General features: G+C 47.7%; 2 protein-coding genes across 2 annotated transcripts; both read left to right on the plus strand.

Annotated features, from left to right (window-relative positions):
- Window positions 1–3,173: 3,173 nt before the first annotated feature.
- LOC134488629 (transient receptor potential cation channel subfamily V member 1-like) lies at window positions 3,174–16,259 on the plus strand. The gene is made up of 8 exons (XM_063291092.1): window positions 3,174–3,492; window positions 6,415–6,581; window positions 9,038–9,190; window positions 9,930–10,070; window positions 10,853–11,151; window positions 11,801–11,977; window positions 15,030–15,194; window positions 16,206–16,259. Exons 1-8 carry the CDS (start codon window positions 3,203–3,205, stop codon window positions 16,257–16,259), a joined length of 1,446 nt encoding a protein of 481 aa, XP_063147162.1. The 5' UTR covers window positions 3,174–3,202.
- Window positions 16,260–16,771: 512 nt separating this feature from the next.
- On the plus strand, window positions 16,772–24,798 carry LOC134491911 (transient receptor potential cation channel subfamily V member 1-like). Its single transcript, XM_063295974.1, has 9 exons — window positions 16,772–16,963; window positions 17,774–17,844; window positions 18,682–18,847; window positions 19,036–19,102; window positions 19,784–20,100; window positions 20,984–21,111; window positions 21,513–21,631; window positions 24,130–24,259; window positions 24,732–24,798. The coding sequence occupies exons 1-9, from the start codon at window positions 16,820–16,822 to the stop codon at window positions 24,742–24,744; spliced, it is 1,155 nt and encodes a 384-aa protein (XP_063152044.1). The 5' UTR covers window positions 16,772–16,819; the 3' UTR covers window positions 24,745–24,798.
- Window positions 24,799–25,385: the final 587 nt, after the last annotated feature.

Consider the following 25,385-nt stretch of genomic DNA (forward strand, 5'->3'; position numbering starts at 1 on the left):
GGGGAGAATGGATGATAACCCCACCCATGCCGCCCCACATCAATTGATCAATAAAGGGTTGGTGTGGAATTGTGGCTATGTTTCCCGGGGAGATTTAGGGGCAAAACCTACTTGACATGGACGCTTCCATGCTCCTCCTGGCTCTACCACCTTCTCTGAGCTTAGCCTACTTCACAGGGCTGCTGTGAAGGTGGGGGGAGGTATGAATAACCACCCAGGCTGCAATACCCAATAACCATAAACAGCCATCTTAACCCCCCAAATCTGCAATCTTTTAAATGGATTTCCACCCTCGCCCCGGGAAAGAAATTCAAAATATCTGAAAAGATATGAAACCCCCGATGTTGCAGCTGTGGGTTTTTGTTTTTGTTCCTTCCTTTGCAAAAAGCTTTGCTGAGCTCCTGGGAATAGCCATCATTTCTGGAAGGAGGGCTTGCTTTCTCCATTATTGTATTACTCAAATCCAGGGTTTCTTCGGCATTACCGCTTGCCAATCAAAGCTCCCTTGAGGTGGGCCACTCCGCTAGTAAACGAGTCAGGAAGAGAAGCCGCCTGGTTTTTTTCCAACCAACGCTCGAGACAGGACCGTTCGGGCCGGACCTGGCAGAAAATGTCAGAGACCAGACGGAATGAGGTGCTGTGAGCAGCAGACAAGCCTTCTTGCCATAGCTGTAAGTCCTGGGGATTTTTAAAGCAAACTTTGGCTCACCGTGCATGAAAAGTTCACCTTGGATTTGACTGCGTGATGCTGATTTCCATCCCTCCGTTGTATGAGTGATGCCATTTGAACCCCTGTAATTCTGTCCTGGGGCATAAAGCTAAAAGCTTTAGGGCTCCACTTTAAAAAGTCAGAAATGGAGACGGGAAGCCTTTTGTATTAGTCCAACCTGGCTGAGGGCTAACTTTTTAAAAAATCAAATTGGAAGAGGCTTGCCACCTAGTTAGCATCACTGCTTTGTAATCGATTAGAGAAGGCTAAGGGTAGCCAAAGTCATCCGGACGGAAGCAAGATGGCCCGGCTGTTTGGGGATGGGAGGTTTTTATTCCAAAACATTTGGAGGGCAGGGCAATTTTGGAACCCTCTGGAGCATGTTTTAATCTGGAGGGTTGTTCATTCATGCCTTTACAGGCAGATCTAAAAAAGAATGGGAATTGATTGAGTTATTACTTCCTTTTCCAAAATGCAATTTAATTTAATTTTTAAATAAGAGGCATTATTTTCTCCCCCTTGGGTGCATGAAATGTATATTCCCTTCCAGAAGTCTGATTTTCTGTAGACAATTCTACAGAAGAAAGAATTGTCATTGAGAAGAAACGGCCAGAAAAAACAGGAGCCGAAGCAGAAACGTTTCATTAACCAGCAAAAGATCCATGAGTTTATTTTCTGAGGTTAAAAGGGCACTTCAAAACCCCCTGAATTTTGCTGGGTTCACCAAGTTCAGAAAAATTAACTGTTTTTGTAATGAAAATAATCAACATCCCTTCTGACCCAGCACCTCTAGAAATTCTGTATTTCATTGCATAAGAGTGGCTTATGGAGACAGCAAAGTTGAATATGGTTTTCTTGGAGGGGGTAGGAAAAATCTAACATTTATATTGAAATGTTATTTACAAAGACAATAATGGTTTTAATAATTTTAACAAGCAACAAATAAAAATATTATTATTAATAATAATAAAATAATAATTTTAATTTAATAATAATAATAATAATAATAATAATAATTTTTTCAACATTCCAAAGGGCTATGTTCTGCTTTGCTGGCCTACCCAAAAAGATGAGAGGCTATGTAAGAAGCTACTGGAAATTTCTCTTTGAAACTCAGAATTTCCAAAGGAATAATACGAATCTGTTGCAGCAAAGGGGAGGGTGGTCAAAAAAGTCAAGAAGGTGGCTTTGATTCCACAGTTGCAGCCACCACCTTGACTTGTTTTTAAACCCTCCGATGAGCAACAAAGCCACAAAGAAGTCTTGTGTCAGTATAACATCCTTTGGAACATCCTTCCCCCGGAAATGCGGTTAGCCCCCTTTCTTCTGGACTTCCTGAAAACCTGGTTCTGCCACCAGGCTTGGAGAGGGGAGAGGAAGACCCATTCCTGGGGCTGGTTAGTTCCCTAGCCCTGCCGGGACCAGCCTTATCCCTTATGGGCTGAATTTGATCCGCCCTTATTTGGATTTTACTGTATTCTATATTTATTGAAATATTGGAATTATTTATAATTTTATTGAATTTTAAATTGTTTTTACTGTGAACCGCCCAGGGTCCCCCATGTGGGGGAGATGGGCAGTGATAAAAATATGATAGATAGATAAATAAATAAATAAAGCAGGAATGAACAGGCAGCTCGCAGCCGTAACCCGCTTCTTCCCTCCCTCCCTCCCTCCCTCCCATTCTTCGTCGCCTCCCCTTCCCCAAATAGCTGGAATGCAGATTTTGGCCCAGTTTTGGTGGCAAATCCTTGGACACCATCTCTCTATGCAGAATATGGATGAGATAAGTCTGATTTTTTTTTTTAGGAGCATGGTTTTTTTTGCCCTTGCTGGAGTACCTCTGATTTAATTATTCAGCAATTTGATTTACAGTATTCTTTCTTTTTTTACACATCTTTTTGGAAGACTCACTTCTCCTGCCTTAGACTTTGGTGCAGCCCTTGATATACCCCCCCAAGGATGAAGGTGGCCTTTCTCCAAAAAAGAGTCGCCCCTCCCTGCCTCTGGTGAACTGTGCCGACCTCAACTTTCGTTCCTGGATTAGAGTCTATTTTCTCAGATGTGGTCTTTGGTGCTGACATGGACAGGTGTAGGGAGGAAAAAGTGATAGACCTCCCATTTCACTTCTCCCCAGACCTGATGGGGGGGCATGTTCTTTCTCACCCCCCTCCCCATTGCTCTCAGAGTACGCCCTGCTCTGATTTCCGATTTCAATCCGCAAAACGGTGTGTCTTAAGAAATACGCAAAGAAGGCATATTTGTATTGTGCTCTTGAAAATTGGGGTGCTTTGGCTGGATGCCATTTGTGTCCCCCTTCCCCCCCCCCCAAAATAGAAACTTGGAGTCAGCATGCATGTCCTGCAAATGCTATGGCATCTCTGCCAGGATTTTAATTCACCACTGGTCTTCCTGGGGGAAAAAAGGAAAAATTCAGAAGGATATTTCACTTCTAGCTTCCAGGGAGACCTTGATCCTTCTTCATATCCAGCCATGTCGGGCATCCTGAGCAAGATGAAGAAGCTGGGTAGCTCAGACCTGGAGGAATCTGAAACCACAGACGAACACATGGATGGTGAAGACTCTGCAGTGGGTATGCCCAACAGCACCAAGGCAATCAAGCACAGCATCTTTGCAAGACGGGCACGGTTTGGGATCGGAGACGGGGACAAAGATATGGCTCCCATGGATTCCTTCTACCATATGGAGCACCTGGGGTCCAATCCCATCATCAAGTTCAGCCTCAGCTTGGAAAGAGGGCGGTGTGGGAACCATTGTCCCAAGTAAGTGGGCTTTGCCAAGGTGGAACCGGGCTCAGGACCAGGAGGTGTATATTGTGTTAAGGGGGAGGAGGATCTTGGGCCAAGATGGGGCGAATGCTGCCTCTTATTTATTGCTCTGGGCAATTCCTTTCTCCAGGTTGGAACTACATGGTTCCAGGGATGCAATATTGGACAGGAAAATCATCAAAGATTTGCGGCATTTCGCAGTTTTATTTGCACATTGAGGCTAGGGGGAAGCAGCACCCTGAAAGGCTCTGTTACTTTCATTTTTCTAAGGATTCAGCACCATCAGTTGCTTGCAAATGCAGTACGTAACAGGGAAGACGGAAAACCATTTGCTGAAAATCATCCTGAGTCAAGAAGCTTGTAGATTACCTACCAAACAAATGTCCCCATGAAGATTTGGGCCATTAACTTCCTATTAATCAACTCCACTCCCTCACAAACCTAGATAGATATATTGATCTAGCTACAATCGAGACATCATCAGCATCAGCATCCTGACTCCATCCAGGATGATGATCTCTTAATTCAAGATTATGAACCATAAATTTCCACACAGGTCCAGGGTTTCAAGTTCCCAAGGAGCTTCTGTGGTTGAAGTGGGACTAATATATGGGTCTCACTGGGGATGGCCAGAAGTGCCCAGAAGGTATTTTAAATTAATTGCGTTGCTGTAAAATTCAGGGTTCTCCTGAATCTGTAACAATCCCATTTCTCTCTCCATGGTGCTTCTTGTCTTTGCTGTTCAAGGGAAGGGTGGATAGACGTATGACACCTCCCATGCCATCTTTGACCAAATAATAAATTATGCTTCGGAGACAAATCTCCCGTTGCAAGGACCAGCCTCAACGAGCAGGGCTACAATACTTGAAAGACAGACTGAAAAATGATCTGCCCAGTAAATGTGTCTGCCCCACTGAGTGGGCCAGAGCTGGAAATCAACTCCATAGGAAGGCTAAAACTCCTTTCCTTGAGGTGGGCTCTAATAACAGAATATTTACTTACTTACTTATTGATTGATTGAATTTTGCCACCACCCATCTCCCCCCAAAGGACGGACTCTGGGCAATTTACAATAGCGCTAAAAGCATTAAAATATCAAAAACAATACAATATAAAACATATATATAGTATAAAATCCAGATGACGATGATAATTAAAATATGGCTCGTATATATCTAAAGGGCCATTTTAGGGCACCAGCCATCTCCAGGAGTGATTACTTTTCTCCCCACCCCAGGCAAGGTGGCAGAACCAGGTCTTTAGTTGTTTTTGAAAGGCCACAAGAAATGGAATCTGTCTTATCTCTGGGGGTGGGATGTTCCACAGGGCGGGGGCCACGGCAGAGAAGGCCCGCTTCCTGGACCCCACCAGATGGAATTCTCTTACAGACGGGGTCCGCAACATGCCGTCTCTGCATGATCAGGTGGGATGGGTTGATGTGATAGGGATGAGACGGTCCCTCAGGTAGCCTGGCCCCATTCCATGTAGGGCTTTAAAGGTGATGACCAACACCTTGAATTGCACCTGGAAGCAAACTGGTACCCAGTGCAGCTCGCGGAGCAATGGTGTAACATGTGCTGATCTTGAAGCACCTAAAATCATCCGCGCAGCCACATTTTGGACCAGCTGTAGCTTCTGGATACTCTTCCAGGGTAGCCCCATGTAGAGCACATTGAAGTAGTCTATATGGGAGATGACCAGGGCATGAGTGACTGACCAGAGCGCTTCTCAATCCAGGAAAGGGCATAACTGGCACACAACACAAAGTTGTGCAAAGGCCCTCCTGGCCACGGCTGCCACCTGTTCTTCGAGCAGGAGCCGTGAGTCCAGGAGGACCCCCAGATTGCGCACCGGGTCTGTCTGGGGCAGTGCCACCCCTTCCAGAACCAAAGATGACAAAGTCTCGGATACTGAGGAGCCCCCCCACCCACAGCCACTCCGTTTTACCAGGGTTCAGCTGAAGCCTGTTGCTCCCATCCAGACCCCCACAGCCCACAGGCACTTGGAGAGGGCAGCTACCACATCACTTTCCTCACCCAGGATGGAGATATATAACTGAGTATCATTGGCATATTGATGATGCCTCGTCCCACGGTGACAGATGATCTCACCCAGTGGTTTCATGCAGGTGTTGAAAAGGAGCGGAGAGAGCACCGAGCCCTGTGGCACCCCACAAAGGAGGGGCCGAGGGTCGGATCTCTCGCTCCCAATTACCACCAATTGGGAGAATCCTGCAAGTCTGGTTGTGCTGGGCCTCCTTCCCCTCCTTATACTCCTGTGAATTAGGGAGGTGTCTGTCTGAGCCACTTCCAAATGTTGTCTGGATGTTCTGGACTTAAAAAATGTTTCAGCCCCTTTTGCCTAGGTACAGGATCCTACCGATTCCCATCAAGGTCATCTTCCTTACTCTCTACAAAATGCTTCTCAAACGTTTTGAGCCTCACTTTGCTATCTCTCTGACTGGCAAGGAATTAACAAGCTTCTCCAATCTAATTTACAGTTCCTGTTTTCAACAGCTGAGTCTTCCTTCTTTCCTCCCACTGATGTGACTCTCCAGTATAGTGTTTCTCAAACTTGGAAACTTTAAGATGCTGGCTGGGGGATTCTGGGAGTGGAAGTCCACCCATGTTTAAGCATGCTGGCTGGGGAATTCTGGAAGTTGAGGTCCATCCATCTTTAAGTTGCCAAGTTTGAGAAACACTGCTCTAGCCACTTTTCCAGATGTATAAAGGGAGCTGCAGCTCACATTTTAATGAAGTATATTAGTCTGAAAAGGGGCTACCAGACTTTGGTGAGTTTGGTGACCATGGACTATCAGGGGCCCCCTCCCATAGGAGATGCGGGGAAAAGGGGTTTCCGGCTACTGTTGTCGGGCCTCAAACTGCAAAGCGCGGCGTCTTTCCCTGTCTTTGGCAGGCTGCTCTCCACGGCATCCATCGGGGTACGGGCCGGGAAGGCCTTCAGGATCTACGACCGAAGGAGTCTCTTCGACGCCGTGGCCCAGGGGGATCCCAGCATGCTGGATGATTTGCTGGTCTACCTTCTGGAGTCACTGAAACAGCTGACCGACGAGGAGTTTAAAGGTGGGCAAGAGAATCATAGGCTTGCCCACGTCGTGATGCACAACATGAGTCCCTTTGGAGAGGACGTTCCCCAGAAAGACCCGGGCTGGATCTAGCAATTCCATGTTCAGCAAGAGGTTTTTTTTTCTTTTCCTTCGTAGCTGCCCTGTTCTCTTGAGAGCCAACGGGGGGAAAACCGGCAGGCGGGGAAGGGTTGCTGCTGCTGCTGCTGTTGTTTTATTGGCTCATTTTGCAGAAGCCTTTCACTGGATTCGCGCTGTTTGCTCCACTGTGCTCTCCCAGTTTTGCTTTCCCTGTTTATTTATGGAAAACTGGTCTAGCCACTTTATCAGGTGGTTTAATGACCAAATGTCAAAACCATTGGGAAACAACCACGAGTGGAAAGCAAGGAAGATGAAACCTGCAGGTTACAAATGGGAGGAAGCAAATAATAATATCCACGACAACACATTTCAGCATCTTAAAAATGAGACTTTTCCCTTCACCCTGGAAATGAGACTGTTGATCCAGTTCCCAAACTGCGGCGAGAGGAAGGCCACCGTCGTTCCAGGCAAATCGTTCCTCTGCTTAGCAGTTCTTTCTACAGGTAGTCCTCGCTTAACAACCACAGTTGGGACCAGAATTTTAGTTCTAAGCAAAGCGGTCATTAAGCGAATCTGACCCAATTTCATGACCTATTTTGCAGTGGTCATTAGGCGACTCACGTGGTTCCCCATTGATTTTGCTTGCCAAAAGCTGACTGGGAAGGTCGAAAATGTATTTATTTATTCATTCAAATTTCTATCACCGCCCATCTCCCCCATAATAGGGGGACTCTGGGCGGTTTCATGGTGGAAAATGGCACTGTGATGGGACACTGTGACGGTCGTAAATGCAGACCGGTTGCCAAGCACCCAAATTGTGATCACGTGACCATGGGGATGCCGCAACAGTCCTAAGTGTGTGGACTGGTTGTAAGTCATTTTCTTCAGCACTGTCGTAAGTTTGAACCATCACTAAATGAATGGTTGTTAAGTGAGGACTGCCTGTATCAGGAAATTCCTACCAAGTTTCAGCCTGAATCTCATTTCTTTTCATGGCCACTCTCTTGTTCCCCCTCAATTTTAGCAGAGAACAAGTTTGTCCCCTTTTCCATGCAGCAGCTGTTTAAGTGTTTGTCAGCTGTGGCCATCTCTCCCCTTAGTTTTCGCTTCTGTGAGCTTAAGAGAGAATTGTAAAATGTATGGCTTGCCAGGGACCTTGGGGATCATCTAGTCCAGCCTCTGCTTGATGCCGGAATCTATTACTACGCCAGCCTCAACAGACAGCCCTCCAGTCTCTCTTTCAATGCCTCCAGTGAAGGCTGTTTTATTGTTGAACAGTTTTTACCTTTAGGAGATTCTTTAGGGTATCTGACCCAAATCTGCTTCCTTGCGATTTAATTTCATTTAATAGTTTAATCTGATTTATCATAGTCTGTATGAGTTGGAAGAGACCTTGGAGAGTGCCTAGTCCAGTGTTTCCCAACCTTGGCAACTTTAAGAGGTGTGGACTTCAATTCCCAGAATTCCCCAGCCAGCCATGCTCTAGTCCAACCCCTGCCCGGTGCAGGCATCCACCAGAACAGCATCCCCACAGATAGCCATCTATGTCCCCTGAAAGTGTGGTGCTCCAAATTGGGCCCGGCCTTCCAAGGTGGGGGGGACTCACCAGCACAAAATACAATGATAAGGCAGGGCTTCCAGAAAATCTCAGAAGCGACATGGCTTTTCAAGCTGGCGCTCTATGTGCAAAGCATAAAACATACATAAAAGTGTAAAATAGGACATAGAAACATAAAAACACACATAAAGGCATAAAACTGTACATAGGGGCATAGTAATGCACATAGAAGCTTGGAAATGTACAGAGAAGCATAAAAATATAGAAAAAGCAGGAGAAAAGCACATAAAAGCACAAAAACACATGTAAAAGCATAAAACTCCCATAGGAGCATAAAAATGCACATAAAAGCATAAAAACTCCCATAGATGCATACAAATAAACAGAACCACAAAAACACACATAAAAGCATAAAAACTCCCATAGAAGCATAAAAATGCACATAAAAGCATAAAAGCTCCCATAGATGCATAAAAATGTACATAGAAGCACAAAAATGCACATAAAAGCATAAAAGCTCCCATAGATGCATAAAAATGTACATAGAAGCACAAAAATGCACATAAAAGCATAAGAACTCCCATAGATGCATACAAATAAACATAGAAGCACAAAAACAGAGGGATAAAAATGCAGACAGAAGCGTTAAAAACGTACATAAAGGCACAAAAACTCACATAAAGGCCTAAAACCGGCACCTAAACAAGTGAAACTTTGAGTGTGCTGTCATGTCTGCCATCTTGACTTTTTTGACCGCCCGTGGGCCTCTCCCCCCGCTTCGCCCCCTTGCTCCAATTCCATTTCTCGGCTTGCAGAGCCAGACACCGGGAAGACCTGCCTGCTGAAAGCCATGCTCAACCTCCACCACGGACGGAACGACACCATCCCTCTTTTGCTGGAGATTGCGGAGAAAACCCAGAACCTGAAGGAATTTGTGAACGCCGGCTACACAGACAGCTATTACAAGGGTGAGGACGGGACGAAGAACAGCAGCTCCTCAAGGCTGCTAAAGCTGCGGGAGGCATGGAACAGAAGGGTGGGGAGGGACCTCAGAGATCATCAAGTCTAACCCCCGCTCAGTGCAGTGACCCACGGTGCAGCAGCCCTGACTGATGCCCACCCAGCCTCTACCCGACCCATTTCTGCAGAGACCTCAAATCAGGAAGCAAGTTCTCCCTGGCCCCAGGTAAAATGTGGTGCTGGCTGGGGCATTCTGGGAGTTGAAGTCCACCCATCTTGAAGCTGCTGAGGTTGGGAAACACTGCTCTGGACCAACCTGATACCCTCCCGTAGTCCTTCCCTCTCAGGCCACACCGGCCTCTTCTTCCTTAAATTTATAAAATATCCTGCCTATCCTTTGGGACTTGAGGCAGTGCACATACTGCTGTCTTCTATTTTTCCCCACAACAACCCTGTAAGGTAGGTTTGGCTGGGAGAAAGGGACTGCTGTAGAGTCACTGGGGGAGCTTCCGTGCCCAGGCTGGACTCGAACAGGGGTCTCCCCAGTGCCCGTCCAGCCTCTGGACCACGACACCACGCCGGCTCGCCATCTGGCACCGTTGCCTTCTGCCCACATGCCCTCAAGCTGCTGGAAAACAGGGAAGATGGCCAGAACTACCCCCAAGTTGCCCGCCGCGTTCCTGCCATTCCACCCAGAATTGTCTTGGTGGTGACTTTTCCCTCATCCTCTAACGGATGCCCCCGCAGGTCAGACGGCCCTCCACATCGCCATCGAGAGGCGCAACCTGTACCTGGTGAATCTCTTGGTCAAGAACGGGGCGGACATCCACGTGAGAGCCCACGGGGAGTTCTTCCAGAAGATCAAGGGGAAGCCTGGATTTTATTTCGGTAAAACCGTGGGCCGACTTTGGAATCCTTGGGCCCGTCTGAAAAAGCCCTCGTCTGCCTTGCTGTTTAAGCGGCTGTGACTGATGCCTCTGTTCTGGCATCAGCGTGTCCCTGATCCGGTGCGGTTGGCAGCAGGGTGAGCCCCATGCTGCTCCCCTAGAGACTCGGGGGCACCCCTGAACTTTCCCCAGAGGCGTCCCAGAATGATCATTTTTAACACATCAGAAAAGGAAATGGTTATAATTACCGGAAGTCCTCTGTTTATCTGCCTTGTATTGGGCATACCGGTAGTCCTCACTTAACAGCCATTCGTTTGGTGGCGGTTCAGACTTACAACGGTGCTGGGAAAATGGACTTATAGCCAGTCCTCACACTTACTATGGTCACACCATCCCCACTGTCACATGAACACCATTTGGGCACTTGGCAACCAGTTCTCATTTACGACTGTCACAGTGTCCTGCGGTCACGTGATCGTCATTTTCAACCTTCTCGGCCAGCTTCTGGCATGCAAAATCAATGGGGAACCGCATGATTCTCTTAATGACCATGTGGTTCACTTAATGCCTGCGGTGATTTGCTTAACGACCACTGCAAAAAGGGTCGTAAAATTAATGACCGCTTCACTTAGCAACCTATATTCGGGTCCCAATTGTGGTCGCTAAGCGAGGACTACCTGTATTCACTTTCACTCAACTGAAATCAAGCCAGAGGGGTGTTAAGTTTTCTCCTCACCTGCCCAGCCCTCAGAAGTGTCTTTCCCTGTTGGTTTCGGCCTGCAGGAGAGCTTCCCCTCTCTCTAGCCGCCTGCACCAACCAGCTCAACATCGTCAAGTACCTGCTGGAGAACCCCTACCACCCCGCCAACATCGCCGAGCAGGACTCGATGGGGAACACCATCCTCCACGCCCTTGTGGAGATCGCTGACGACACTGAGGACAACACCAAGTTTGTCACCAAGATGTACAACGAGGTCCTCATCCTGGGGGCCAGGATCAACCCCACTCTTAGGCTGGAAGAAATCGTCAACCGCAGGGGGCTGACCCCGCTCACCCTGGCAGCCAAGACGGGGAAGATACAGGTAAAGGGAGCTGCTGTGTGGCCCGCCCATCAAATGGCAGGGGTGGGAGGGGTTTGGGAGATCCTCTAGTCCAACCCCTGCCCAGAAATCCACAACTATCGCTTGCCCAAGCAACTCAGTATATAAATGTAATTACATCCTGTCCTACAGTCTCCCCTTCTGTGATACTGACTTGTACCTTCTTGGCACCTTTCCAAACCTCCTCCACTTTTAGATTGGCCTTCTCCGGCCATTAATTCCCCCGACGCTTTTTCCCATGGCTTGTTTTTAATGTCTCAGTACTCTATTAACTGAGCCTGGAAACCACTTCAGCATTCATTGCCAGGAGGAGTGGTACTCAAAATGCCTTTAAGAGATGGAAGGAACACTGAAATTTAGAGGCAGGTGTAGCTCTAGCAACACTGGAGCCGTAAGGAAGGACACTGGAGCCCTGCAGCAGTGTTCCTCGCCCGTGACGACTTTGAAATTTGCCTTGCAAGGTGTGAGGCTCTCTGATTGCAAGGCCACCACAAAGAAGTCCCTGATCTGGGCAGATCTTCAGGAACAGCCCGCAGAAAGACTTTGGCTGGAACGCCTTCTGAGATGTTCCATGGCCAAGTGCTCCAGCACAGCTTCTGGTCCATCAAACCTCTCTTCCTCTTGGCATCAGGTCTTCGCCTACATCCTCCGGCGGGAGATGAAGGAGCCGGAATGTCGCCACCTGTCTCGCAAGTTCACCGAGTGGGCCTACGGACCCGTCCACTCGTCGCTCTATGACCTCTCCAGCATCGACACCTGTGAGAAGAACTCCGTCCTGGAGATCATCGCTTACAGCAGCGAGACACCGGTGGGTCTGCGCGGAGGCAGCCTCCGCACTGGGCAAGCTCCAGAAGTGTGAGGACTGTGACTCCCAGAATTCCCCAGCCATAGAATTCTGGGAATTGCCATTCCAGCTTCTGGGGAATGTCCAGTTGGAAAGCTTGCTCGGGGGATATCCTGATTAGTGGCTGATTCAGGATGTTAACCGTTTTTGTAACTCCTAAGCTTGACTTCTCTCTTTGTTCCTTCCTCGTCTAGTTTCTTCTTCCCTTTATGCATCACAATCTGGATTTCTTCGATTTTGATTTTGATTTTTCTGCTGGAAGAAGGGAGAGGAATGCTTGGATTTTTATATGCAAGTCTGGGTGCAAAAGAATAGTTGGTGTTTGCAAATGGGAGGAATCTATTGGTTTTAGTAGTGGACTACCTTATTTATGTATTTATTACATCTGGAGCCTGCCCCAATCCTTGTTGTTGTTTATTTGTTCAGTCGCTTCTGACCCTTCATGACTTCATGGACCAGCCCACGCCAGAGCTTCCTGTCGGTCGCCAACACCCCCAGCTCCCCCAGGGACGAGTCCGTCACCTCCAGAATATCATCCATCCACCTTGCCCTTGGTCGGCCCCTCTTCCTTTTGCCCTCCACTCTCCCCAGCATCAGCATCTTCTGCAGGCTGTCCTGTCTTCTCATTATGTGGCCAAAGTATTTCAGTTTTGCCTTTAGTATCATCCCCTCAAGTGAGCAGTCTGGCTTTATTTCCTGGAGGATGGACTGGTTTGATCTCCTTGCAGTCCAAGGAACTCTCAGAATTTTCCTCCAACACCACAGTTCAAAAGCATCGATCTTCCTTCGCTCAGCCTTCCTTATGGTCCAGCTCTCGCAGCCATATGTTACTACGGGGAACACCATTGCTTTGACTATGCGGACCTTTGTGGTCAGTGTGATGTCTCTGCTCTTGACTATTTGATCGAGGTTTGTCATTGCTCTTCTCCCAAGGGTTAAGTGTCTTCTGATTTCCTGGCTGCAGTCAGCCCCAATCCTAGCAGATGTATTTGATAAGGAGTTAATATTCATAATAGTAATGCATTAATATACAGTGATATATTACTCTGTGTGTGTGTCTGCTCGCGTGTGTGTGTTGGTATATGTCTATGTATGTGTGTTTATATATGTGGGTGCATGCACACACACACTGTATATTAATGTATTACTATAAAGTACAAACTTACAGATATTTGCCCATATGTCAATCCATACACTTGTTTGGAGGTGGGTAGAGAAGAACATAACTAGGTTTTGTTTAAGATGGAGCCTGGCAGCCTTAGAATGACAAAGTGGGGAAGCTGAGCATTGCTCAGGATTTTTATCTCTGTATATATTTTTGGTCTGCTTACCTTTCTGATGTGGGGGGAAGGAAGATTGTTTTAAATTCAGGCTGTCTTCCTTTCAGGTAAACAATAGACCCCTATCTGTGTTTCTATGCAATTGTTCATTTTTTGGTTTCCTTACTTATAAAAAGACAGTGTCCATCTGTCATCCTGATTAATTGCAGGGCACAGTAATAAAATACAGTAAAATGAAAACCGTTCAGTGCAGCCCATCAGCTTTCATATAACATAACATTAAGAGGCAGCAAAGTCATAAAACTTCCAAAGAGAAAAGAGGCAATAACAGTCAAGTTTAAAACACCTGGGACAACTAAAATGTTTTGTCCTGGTGGCCAACGAGATCCTGGGGCGATCTCTTGTCCAATTCCCATGTTCCGAGTCAGGATTCCATCAAAGAAAATCCCTCTGCTTTGCGTGGGTGGACGGCACCTCCCCAGCTGATAATTTTTTGGAAAATGGCATATTTGCAGAGTGAAAGTCCTTTTGTACAAGCCGGTGGAAGAAGAATTCAAATAGAAATTAAGAAGGAAAGTTATAGAATTAGAATGTATGGGGACTTGAAGATCATCTAATCCAGTGATTCTCAAACTTGGCAACTGTAAGTGAGGTGGACTTCAACTCCCAGAATTCCCCAGCCAGCATGGCTGGCTGGGGAATTCTGGGAGTTGAAGTCCACCTCTCTTACAGTTGCCAAGTTTGAGAATCACTGATTTAATCCAACCCTCTGCCAGGATGAAATCCACTTCTGCAACCTCCCACCAGATGGCCATCCAGCCTCTGTTTAAACACCTCCCATGAAGGAGAGTCCACCAGCTACTGAGAACACCTGTTCAACAGCTCTTCTCATTAGGATTCCTTGTGATTTAAACCCTGTTCCTTCTCTTCTGGAAAAACTCTGGACATTTCTATCCCATCTTCCACACGATGGCCCTCCAGATACTTGAAGGCAGCCGTCGTGTCTTCCGTTCTCCAGCCTGAACGCACCCAATACTTCCAACCCTTCCTCGTGAGCCTTTCCTTCCAGACTGTTTATGCTCGGATGCGTTCTGGTTGGTTGGCAGTTTGCATCCGGACCAGGAGTCATCTTGCCCAGCTTTCTGCTCCTACAATGGCCAACGGATGCCTCCCGGAAGCCCACCAAGAAGATAGGAGGACGTCCCTGCTCATCTCTCCAGCAGCCCTTCCACTTTTCCCCTCCAGTTTTCCCATTAGGTCATCCATGGGAAAATTCACCAGACTGGACCTCTGGATAGGGACTTGGGGTCTTCTAAACTTGGTGTATGCCTGAGGGCTCTCTTCTGTCTTTAAACTCTTCAGTGACCCCAGCAGATGCTGGACTTGATGAACATGGGTGACTTCTTGCATGCCACTTCTTGGAGCAGCCATGTAACTCAGAGCTCTCCGTGAATTCGCCTAGTCCCCTTTAAAGCTCACCAGGGTTTATCCAAAACAGTCAGGAACATACTGTCACAGCTGCCATCTTGACTTTTTTGACCACTCTCAGCAGACAAACCCATCTAAGTCGGTGAGCATCACCACCTCTTGTGGCAGTGAGTTCTGCAACTTATGCGTGGGAAGGACCTCCTCGTTCTCGGTTCTCAATCTCCCCCCCCCCATCAGCTTCCGAAACAACCTAGCTAATTACTCAAATTCCTCGGCTCTGACTCATCCTCCGGGTCTTGTCTCCCTAGAATCGCCACGAAATGCTCCTGGTAGAGCCGCTCAACCAGCTTCTGCAGGACAAGTGGGACCGATTTGTGAAGCACCTCTTCTACTTGAACTTCTTCATTTACACGGCGCATATTCTCATCTTCACCGTAGCTGCCTACTACAGACCCACCAAGAAACAAGGAAAGGTGATCACATTTCTCATCCTTGATTTGAGCCTCCTGTTTCCCCCACCCCTCTTGCTTCCAACATTTTTTTTTAAAGCCAAGCCAAGGAAGACAAGAGAAAAAAAAATGAAAATGGCACTTTAATTATTTACGGCTGGCAAAAACTAAGCCGGCTGCAGCCCAGGAATTGGCACTTACCAGCACAGCACAAGCCGGCTGGGCTGGCCGGCCTGTTTTTTGCCGGCAAGCAAGGAACAAGACGTGCTTTCAGCATTTCTGAATGCGGGCCTTGATGTCACTAGGGGAGCCCTGCCCTGCAGTGGCGTCATAATTTTATTTGTTTTATTTATTTATCAAACTGTATCACCGCCCATCTCCCTCCCAACGTGGGACTCCTGTAGGCACATAAGGGAAGGGCTTGGGGGCATCACTGTGGGGCAGGGCCCACTTGGCTGCAGACACCTCTGATTTGTAAACTAGTTGCTTAGAGTTCATATTGTGCCCTGGCAAATGCAGCAGTGGCTAGGCCTCCCATGCAGGGCTCCTAACAACCAAGTGCAAAGAACTGCCCAGAGTTATTTGGGCATTGGGCGGTGCCAAAATCAAATGAAATCAAATAAATCAAATAATATGGTAAAGTCAAAGCTCAGTTCCTAGGGATTGCATGGAGACAACTGTATCGTTTTCTCTGCAAGAACTCAGAGATCAGTTACCCTTTTTTCCTTCCATGACATTTTGCCAACCTGCCTAGTCTTGCCCATAGCCTGGGATTGCCTGTTGGTCTCCCATCCAAGTTCTTTCCACCCTGACCTGCTTAGCTGCTTTGAGGTCATACCAGGAAAGCCGCTCCCTGCTGCAACAGATGGTTCAAAAATAAACAAAGTTTGTGCTTGTTTAAAAACATCTTCAGAATTTAAGCTTTTATGAAAAGCATCCCTGGGTGGGGATGGTGGGGTAAAAAGAAAAAAATGCAGCTTGACAACAAATATCGTCAGTCTTGACAGAGAGCTGATGTGCCTTTTTTCTACATAGGGCGTCCACAGGGAAGGGGTCAAAAAAGTCAAGATGACCACAGCATCCGCATAATTGAAGCTCTGCCTGTTGAGGCATGTTAAAAAGTGGTGAGCATCTATCACCCAATTGTGGCAGCCATCTTGACTTTTTTGACCTCCCTCCAGTTGCCCCTATTTCTAGGACGTTCTATTCTCATCCTTCCAAATATAGTTTCCCCTTTAAAACGATCTGTGGCCAGTCAAGCCTTGAGGGGGAGATGTGGCCCACTTAATTCTCTATTTTGTTTCGTTTTATTTGTTTTACTTCCGCAGTCCTGCTGATTTTTGATTCTGTAAGGGCCAGTCCTCAAAAAATAACAGAGTTTGACTCAATTTGCTGGCTAATACACAAGTACCCTCAGTTTTGAGGTTCTGCTTGTTTCTAATTTCTTCAAGTGGGGTACAAGTTATTTTTACCTTTGCTTTTCTCTTGAAACATTGGTCCTTTTGAGGGCGACAGAGAGGCTATTTGAAAATAATAATAATAATAATAATAGCAGCAGCAGCAGCAATAGCAACAGCAACAATAATTCATCAGGGCTTATTTCCAGATAAGCAAGCTTAGTGATCAGATCTTTCCTTTTGACGCTCCTGATGCACTTGAGTTTTCACGCCGCAACCCTGCGTGCTTCCTGTTCACAGCCACCGTTTGCCTTTCATTACACCAGAAGTGAGTATTTGCGATCCACCGGGGAACTCCTGAGCGTGATGGGAGGTGCCTATTTCTTCTTCAGAGGGGTAAGAGTTTGCACCAGGCCTCTCAATAAGGCCAAAAGACCCCACCCCACCCCTAAAATTGGGCGCAAGAGAGAAAGCAGCTTGAATACTGGGACTCATCTATCCATGCCTATGGGATCAAAAGCTTGCAAGAAACTGCCAGCCCTGGACTGCGTGATCTCTTGGCACCCCATAGCAGTCAAAGCCAGCAGCAGGGGTGGCCAAGCTAAAAGGGGCTGAGGGGGCCCCCTTGTCTTCTCTCTAGCCCTTTTCCCTTCCTCTCCTCTTCCTTCCGACACCCCCTCTTCTCCCTTCCCTGGCTGCTGGCAGAAAGATCCTCCTGCCAGAAATCTGGATGGATCCCTTGTAGGTCTGGACCACGGGGATGGAGACGGCCAGTTGCATACCCGGTCGACAGGTGTGGGCCTCCATGGGGGCAAACGATGAAGCTGGTGTGGTGGGTTGTCATGCATGCTCGGCTTCTATTGCATCGGATGGGGCCTGCATGTTTGCTTGTCAAGATGTCCCCGGCACAGGCACACCTATGGGGCCAAGCGTGCGTTGCAACATCGCAAGGCTCATCATCATTTTTACCGAACGGACAGGTCCTGCCCACCTCTTTGCCTGCAAGGACGCTGCGTATTTCCTCCCAGCATCCAGTGATACTGGAGGAGAAGGAAGGGGCAAAGATCCAGGTGTCGACAACAGCTGCAGTGGATAACCCTCTCCTCACCTCCTGAAGGCAGCCATGGGGCTTAGGGCTCAGCTGAAAAAAAGGCGGACGGAAAGGATTTTCATCCCACCTTCCTTCCATGTCTCCTTCTTCTGCAGATCAAGTATCTCCAGCAGAGGCGCCCGTCTTTGAAAGCCATCTTTACCGAGAGCTACAGCGAGCTGCTTTTGTATGCAACCCAGAGATGTGCTTTGCTTTTGGGGTGGGGGGGCGTGACTCTTAATTTAGCTAACCTTTTTCTTTGGTTCTGTGGAGCCCTTGGTGCTCTCCGAGCTGGGCTGTCGGCTTGCAGACGTTTCATGACCCAACTAGGTAACACCATCAGTGCGGGTGCGGGTGAGGGTGGGGTGTGCTCCCTGAACAGTACCCTGCCCTGCCAGTGTTGGTGGGAGTGTGGTCTTCTCCTTGGTGGTTCCTTGAATAAGGTATTCTTTTCTGCTTGATTGTTTGTCTGGTCCTGATCCCTGCTTATCTGTGTGGAGAGGATGCATTCTAGTCTTTTTGTTTCCTTCCCAGGTTTTTCATTGTCTCTTTTGAATGGTGTGTAAATGTTTATCTCTATGTGTCTGTTGATTTATCTGAATGCCAGGCTTCCAGGAATTCCCTGGCGGTTTTGGTCTTGGCTTGGTCTAAGACGCTAATAGTTGCCCAGGTGAAACTGTGGCTGAGTCTCTCTGTGTGTTGTGCGACTGAGGAGTTTTCACTGTGTCTTCTGACTGCCAGTTGGTGTTCGTGGATGCCACGAACCAGCCCTGAGCCACATAAGTTCCCCACTGTGGTCTTACTAAATTATTTGTACCACGAAGGTGTGATTTTTTGATAAACCCCTGAGATCTTTGTAATCAATGATCTCTGGAGTCTCAAACCCAAGGGACAGAAAAACGATCCGGGATTTTTGGCCGTGGAGAAAAATGGAACTTGGTCTCTTGGCCGCCCCAATTAGACGGAAGCTGAAGGAGATGCCAGTTGGTAACCCTGACTCTTTCTCCCCCTGCACTTTTCCTAGCTTCGTCCATTCTGTCCTCCTGCTGGGCTCGGTCGTGCTTTATTTCAGCAGGCAGGAAACCTACGTGGTGCTCATGGTTTTCGCCTTGGCCCTCGGGTGGGCCAACCTGCTGTATTACACCCGTGGTTTTCAGCAAATGGGCATTTATTCTGTCATGCTCGAAAAGGTTGGTCTGGGTCGAAACAGGCTGTGCAAGGGTGTGTGTGTGTGGGGGGGGTGCACTGCTTCACTGGCAGGGTAGAAAAGAGCTTGGTTTAAGGAGCTGCAGGTGGGTGCTATGGCTGGGCACCAGGGCCCTCCCAAGCCCCTTTCTGCCCTCTTCGCTGTCACACAGACTTCCTCCTCTCCTTGCAGATGATGCTGCGAGATCTGTGCCGTTTCATTGTGGTTTATCTGCTCTTCCACTTGGGCTTTACAACCGGTAAGGGAGGGTCCGCCTGAAGCTGCGGGCGGCGGGTTGAGAAGGGCAAGGAGGAAGGTGCTAAGGCCATGCCACGGCTCTGCGGAGTGCTGGTCGCGGTGTTGAGGCATTCCCGCAGTCACAGAGGAAGCCTACCCAAGCTTTTCCCAGGGGAGAAACTAATGAAGGCCGGGTGAAATGCAGATGCTCGCCATCGGATGGGTTGGACGAGAGCCTGTGGACGTCAAGAGGGATTTCCTGGCTGTGTAGATTCTTAGCCAGGGGAACAGGCTGCCTCATGAAGGGGCAAGGTCACCGAAGGACTTCAAAGGGGGTTGGGATGGTCCTCAGGCAGAGGGGCGGTAGGAGAGAGGCAGGGGGTTGTGATGGTTAAGGGATAAGGCTAAGAGCAGGGAGGCCTGGGTTCTAATTCCACCACTTGGCCGTGGAAACTGCCTGGGGGGTGCTGAGTCGGCCGCCCCCTCTCAATCCAGCCCCCTCTTAGTTTTGTTGTGAATTAAAAATCAGAGACCTTTGCAAGCTGCTTTGTGTAGACCAAATAAAAATAAGCTATTCACCAAATACGAAAGCAGAGGGTTGGTCTAGATGACCTCCGAGGTCCCTTTCCATGGCCATTTGCCCAGCTCTTGTGGAAGTGCCTTCTTTCTCCCCCCCCCCCAATGATGCTCCCATTTGTGACAGCGGTGGTGACCCTCATTGAGGAAGACAACGAGGGGCGCCCAGAGGTTGGCCAGCCGCCCAGCGTCTGCCCCTGTCCCGTGAAGCCTCGCCCGTCCTACAACAACCTCTACATCACCTGCCTGGAGCTGTTCAAGTTCACCATTGGGATGGGCGACTTGGAGTTCACGGAGAACTACCACTTCAAGTCCATCTTCATCATCCTCTTGCTGATCTACGTGGTCCTCACCTACATCCTGCTGCTGAACATGCTCATCGCCCTGATGGGCGAAACGGTCAACAAGATTGCTCAGGAGAGCAAAAGCATCTGGAAGCTCCAGGTGGGTCGCCCCAGGGCTCGGCTTCAGGGTTTGGGGTGCAGTTGTGGGTCAGAATTTTCAGCGAGGAGGAGGAAGACTTAAGGATGCTCCATCTTGCTTTGAACACAGTCGTGCACGTCTCCAGCCTCTGGGGAGTTCCAGGAAAGCTGGAAAATACTCCATTGGGATCTTGGTGCCAACCAGGGGAGGCATAGTGAGGTAGATGGGTGGGTGGCCCAGCCTGGCAGCCTCTTGGGTTCTAGTTCCCGTTCCTTCACAAGCATGAGGGCTAGAATCTTTATTTTTACCGCAAGAATCATCACGCAGGGGGGCACAGTAGTGCCTGTCTAAATTGCGTCAGATTCCAGGATCAGCCACTGGCCTTCCAGGGAGAGTTAGAAATCTCTTGGATCCAGTTTCTTCCACAACCTTGGCACACGGCCCCCTCCTAGAGTCCAAGGCCCCAACCTTGGCCCATGATCCCTTCCATGCCGGAGGGTCATAGCGGAACATGGAAGAGAATCTTCCACAAAGCATTTTGTAATTTACAGTAACTACAGAGGATAAAGGATCAGTTTTTTTGCCTTCTTTTCGCTCTTGGTGATACTGGCCTCCTTTTTGATGTAGAATGGCCTTGAGGGGCAGGAGGAAGAGTCGTCAAAGACAACAGTGGGATAACAGAGGGCTGAGTCCAGGTCAGAAATGTAATCCGAGGAAGCGTCTCAGACTTGACCCTCCCTAGTTCTCACGAAGATAAAGGCAGGGAGGGGAGGAGCACGTTCAGACTTGCAAGATTCTGTCACTAGATCTTTATGGTGAAAGTAGCATTAGACTGCACGACTCTGGTTTCCTAGCCTGGACTACCTCGCAGGGCTGACCTCTTCTCTCTCGTTCCTGCACGCAGCGAGCCATCACCATTTTAAACATCGAGAACAGCTACTGGAACTGCATTGTCAACTCCTTCCGGTCCGGGAAGCGAGTTTTGGTGGGGACAACCCCGGACGGCAAAGAAGATTACCGCTGGTGCTTTCGGTAATGGCGGTTCTCATTTTGGGAGGTGGGCATCCTTGGGGGAGAACTTGCCACGAACGCACCATCCCAGCCCGGCCCGTTTTGTGTGCCTGTTGAAGATGCACGTGGGTTGAAAAAAAGAGGTGGGGCTGCAATGACATGGTTGCGGCCACCATCTTGACATTTTTGCCTCCCCCCCCTTGGGGAGGCCCCTGATAAGGCCAAGCTAAAATCAGTTTGGTCCTGTCTGTGTATCATAAAACGGAAGAGCTGTATTTTGGAGAATTCTAACAAATTCTGGAAGTCATATTTGAGAGATAAGACATTTATTATTGACTGATTGTTGGTTTGTTTATAAATTTATTGGCCGCCCAACTCCAATGAATCCTAAACTAAAATTTTAATCTGACATGCCTGGACAGAGTGGATGAGGTTAATTGGTCCACGTGGAATACCAACCTGAGCATTATCAATGAAGACCCCGGAGGATCCACCGAGGAGCTGAAACGCAACCTCAGCTTTTCTTTCAAATCTGGCAGAGGTGAGGAGGCTCTTAAAGAGACTAGTCCTCATTGTTATCATGGCAGACTAACAGTGGGGGTTCCTGTCTGAGTTAGGGGCTACGGTAAAGACTAGTCAGGATAAAGACTAGTCTTCCATAAGACCCACTGGGGAAGGGGTATGAGATTGACGACAATCAGTATTTTTATATTGCCATATTACTTTCTCAAGTTGGTTCAGACCAGAAGCATCTGTGGGGGGCAGGGGGGTCCAAAAAGTCAAGATGGTGGCCATGCCTGCATGATCAAGGCCCCTCCCCTGTTTTACCCACATTGTAAAAGAGGTGAGCCTTCAATTGCACAGCTGCGCCCACCATCTTGACGTTTTCGACCCCCCAGCACATGTCCGGGTTTCAGACAATATAATTATAATCGAATTAATCAATAATTGTTTTGTTTAAAATGGTCTTTTTAGTGCATTTTGTTTTCATTCTGCTTGCCACCCAGAATTCCTTCTGGTAGATGGGCCGCTATATAAGTTTGTTTAAAAATAATAATAATAATATAATAATAATTTTGCACACTGTAGAATTAAAAAAATGAGTGTAAGTGCAGCCAAATCCAAAGCAAAAAGCCTAAGTGGTAATAGAAGCAACAGCAATAAAATATAAAGAAATATAAATATATTTATGTATTTATTGGATTTGAGGCTAGCTGACTCCAGAGCAACTGTAGGAGGGGTACATTTTAAAAAAGCAAATTAAAAAAAGAGGGAGAAAAGATCATGCATGTCTGGAGAAAGAAACTTGAAGTAACTTCCAATTTTCTTTTACAGCAGTTATAAGTAGAAATGTAATTTAACCTCTTACTCTATGATTACAGCATTACTTACATTTTTTCTATAACCTGTTTTTTTCTAATCGTGAAAACCATATATCATAATTTCATTTTCTTCTGTTTCATGTAAAAAAGTCAACAAGGGGTTTCCAGTCAGCATTAAACTTAGACAATGTCTCCCTGTCTCCCTCCCTCCCTCCCTCCCTCCCTCCCTTCCTTCCTTCCTTCCTTCCTTCCTTCCTTCCTTCCTTCCTTCCTTCCTTCCCTCTGCACTTTTAGTTTTGCCTTTTTGTTCTTCATTCTAAATATTAGTGCTTGTTAGTTTTTATCTTTCGGCTTAAAAACTTACGAAAGTTTTTATATGCAGTATACTGTAAACTTAAAAAGTTATCTATAAAGAAAAAGATCCTTGACAGGAGCTCAGTGTCAACCCTGTCCCATGATCTGGGAGACCAGCCAACTTTTCAGTGACTTTCTAATCATCAGCCGGGTGGGAGCCATCTGCATCTCGGGGCTGGGGAGGAAGATCGTGCCAGAGGGCAGGGTCTCCAGGAGAGGGAATGCACACCTGCTGGGTCCTGATAGATGACCTTGTTTAACTGAAGGAACCCAAAGCGCCTTGGTCTGCCTGATCTCAGTGGATGGGTAGAAATGGGCGGTCCTTCAAGTCCCCAGGCTCAGTGCCAGGTGGGGCTCGATAAGGGATCCCCAGCACCTTGAGTGGGACCCAGAAGCCAACAGGTAGCCCATGTAGCTCACAGAGCAGTGGTGTCACATGGCACGCCAAGGCAGGCCTGCTGCCAGTTGGGTCCTGCTATGTCTTCTGAATGGTCTTCATGGGCAGCCCCAGGAAGGGCACATTGCAGTAGTAAATTAATCAGACAAATCATTTTCCCGGGGCCACCACCAGAAGACCACATCAGAAGATCACCTCTCATGGATGGTTTAATGCACAGCCCAGAGGGTTGGACTAGATGACCCTTGGGGTACTTCTAACTGAATAATTTGATGAATCTGAAGGATTTTGTGGGATAACAGTAGTTTGGGTTCACTGTGCATCCTTTCAGATGGGATTCTCCAGCTTCAGGAGATCAACCCCGAAGAACAGCTCATGATTTTTGCAGACAAACATCTGCAAAAATCATGATCTCTCCTTAGGGTTGATCTCCTGAAGCTGGAGAATCCCAACTACAGGTAGTCCTCACTTAACAACCATTTGTTTAGTGACAGTTTGGACTTACGACGGTGCTGGAAAAAACAGCTTATGACGGGTCCTCACACTTACAACTATCGCAGTGTCCCCAGTCACATGATTATGATTTGGGTGCTTGGCAACCTGTTTGCTTTTATGACCGTCACAGCATCCTGCGGTCACGTGATCGCCATTTTCAATGTTCCTGGCTGGCTTCTGGCAGGCATAATCAATGGGGAATTGAGTGATTCTCTTAACGACAACATGGTTTGTTTAATGTCCCTGGCAATTCACTTAATGACTGCCACAAATAAGGTGTAAAATCAGGTTGGATTCACTTAATGACCGCTTTGCTTAGCAACTGAAATTCCAGTCCCAATTGTGGTTGTTAAGTGAGGACTACCTGTAAAGGGTGGATGATGAATCTTGCTGAGCCTCGCTGAGGAAATAGGCTTGGGGACAAAGGAACAGACAAGGGAGGCAAAAACTACATCTTAATTATTGTGTCAGTTACTGGAAAAAACTGGAAGACCTTGGTCCCGATTCTGAGAGATGGAAAACGTGAAGGCTCACTCAAACCCATTTCAGAGGACTACACCAATTCGGATGAACAAGATGCCCGGAAAAAGTCCCTCCCCAAGTTGGTCTAATTTTGGTTTTTTCTCTCTCTCTGTCTCTCTTCTGTGTTCCCGATTTAGTTATTATTTATGTCCCTTTAAAGTGTGGGGAGAGGAAGGGCCCGTTAACTAGAACAAGATTCACCCGGACTTTCTCAGGGGTGGTCAAAAAAGTCAATCTGACTGAAGCTCTGCTTAATTTTTTAAGTAAACCATCACATCATGATTTCATATTGGCCGGAGAAAAGAAAGGAAAAGCTATTTTAGAGCTGTTCAACTATGGAACAGACATTCTTGAAAGATGGTGGGCTATCCTTCGTGAGCGATGTTTAAACAGAGACTGGATGGCCATCAGTTGGGGAGGCGGAAGTAGTGGTTTCCTGCCCCAGCAGGGGGTTGGACTAGATGATCTCCAGGATAGCTTCCCCACTTTCCATTCTACGACTCTCTGAAACAAATCTAATTATGGATTTATTTGTCATTGTTCGCTTGCAGCCCTGTCTTATGATCGTTTGGATGGAAGGCGTGGCTCCCACCCCTTCTGCGCATGGTGGTGCAGTGCATGCGCCTGGAAACTCTTGGCTTCCTGCAACGTCAGATCCCCTCCGTATCAAATGCCTTGATTGCCAAGCTCCTAGACCACAGTGTGTTTGCTGAGATCCTTTCAGTCCCTGAATCGCATTACTGCACGCACAGGCAGCATGAAAAACACCCGTTCAACGTGTGAGAACCATCAAAAAGCTTATTAAGAGTATCATCCTCTGCATGCTTGTGGCCATAAGCCCCTTTGCACCGTGGTGTAAGAAGGGGAAAAGGTCAAAGGCATGATAGTTTCCCACATGTATCAGCTGCTTTCAGACGCTGTGAGTGGACCAAGACGCATTTATTATTTTTATTCAAAGGTAACACCCTCCTGGAACACTTCCTGTGACATGTGGGGTTCCAATATAGCTATATGAAATAAAAGATATCTTCCTGAAATTATATGTGGGCACAAGTCACTTTCCCTCCTGAGGCCAGGGGGGGCCGCAGGACGGTCCAAAAAGTTAAGATGGCCGCCGCGGCCCCCATCTTGGCCCCTCCGGCAGGCCCCTCTTCCTAAACCTCTGAGATGAAGGGTGCATCTCCCTTTATGTATGACTGCAACTG

Source organism: Candoia aspera, chromosome 1 (assembly GCF_035149785.1).
Source record: "Candoia aspera isolate rCanAsp1 chromosome 1, rCanAsp1.hap2, whole genome shotgun sequence".
NCBI lineage: Eukaryota > Metazoa > Chordata > Lepidosauria > Squamata > Boidae > Candoia > Candoia aspera.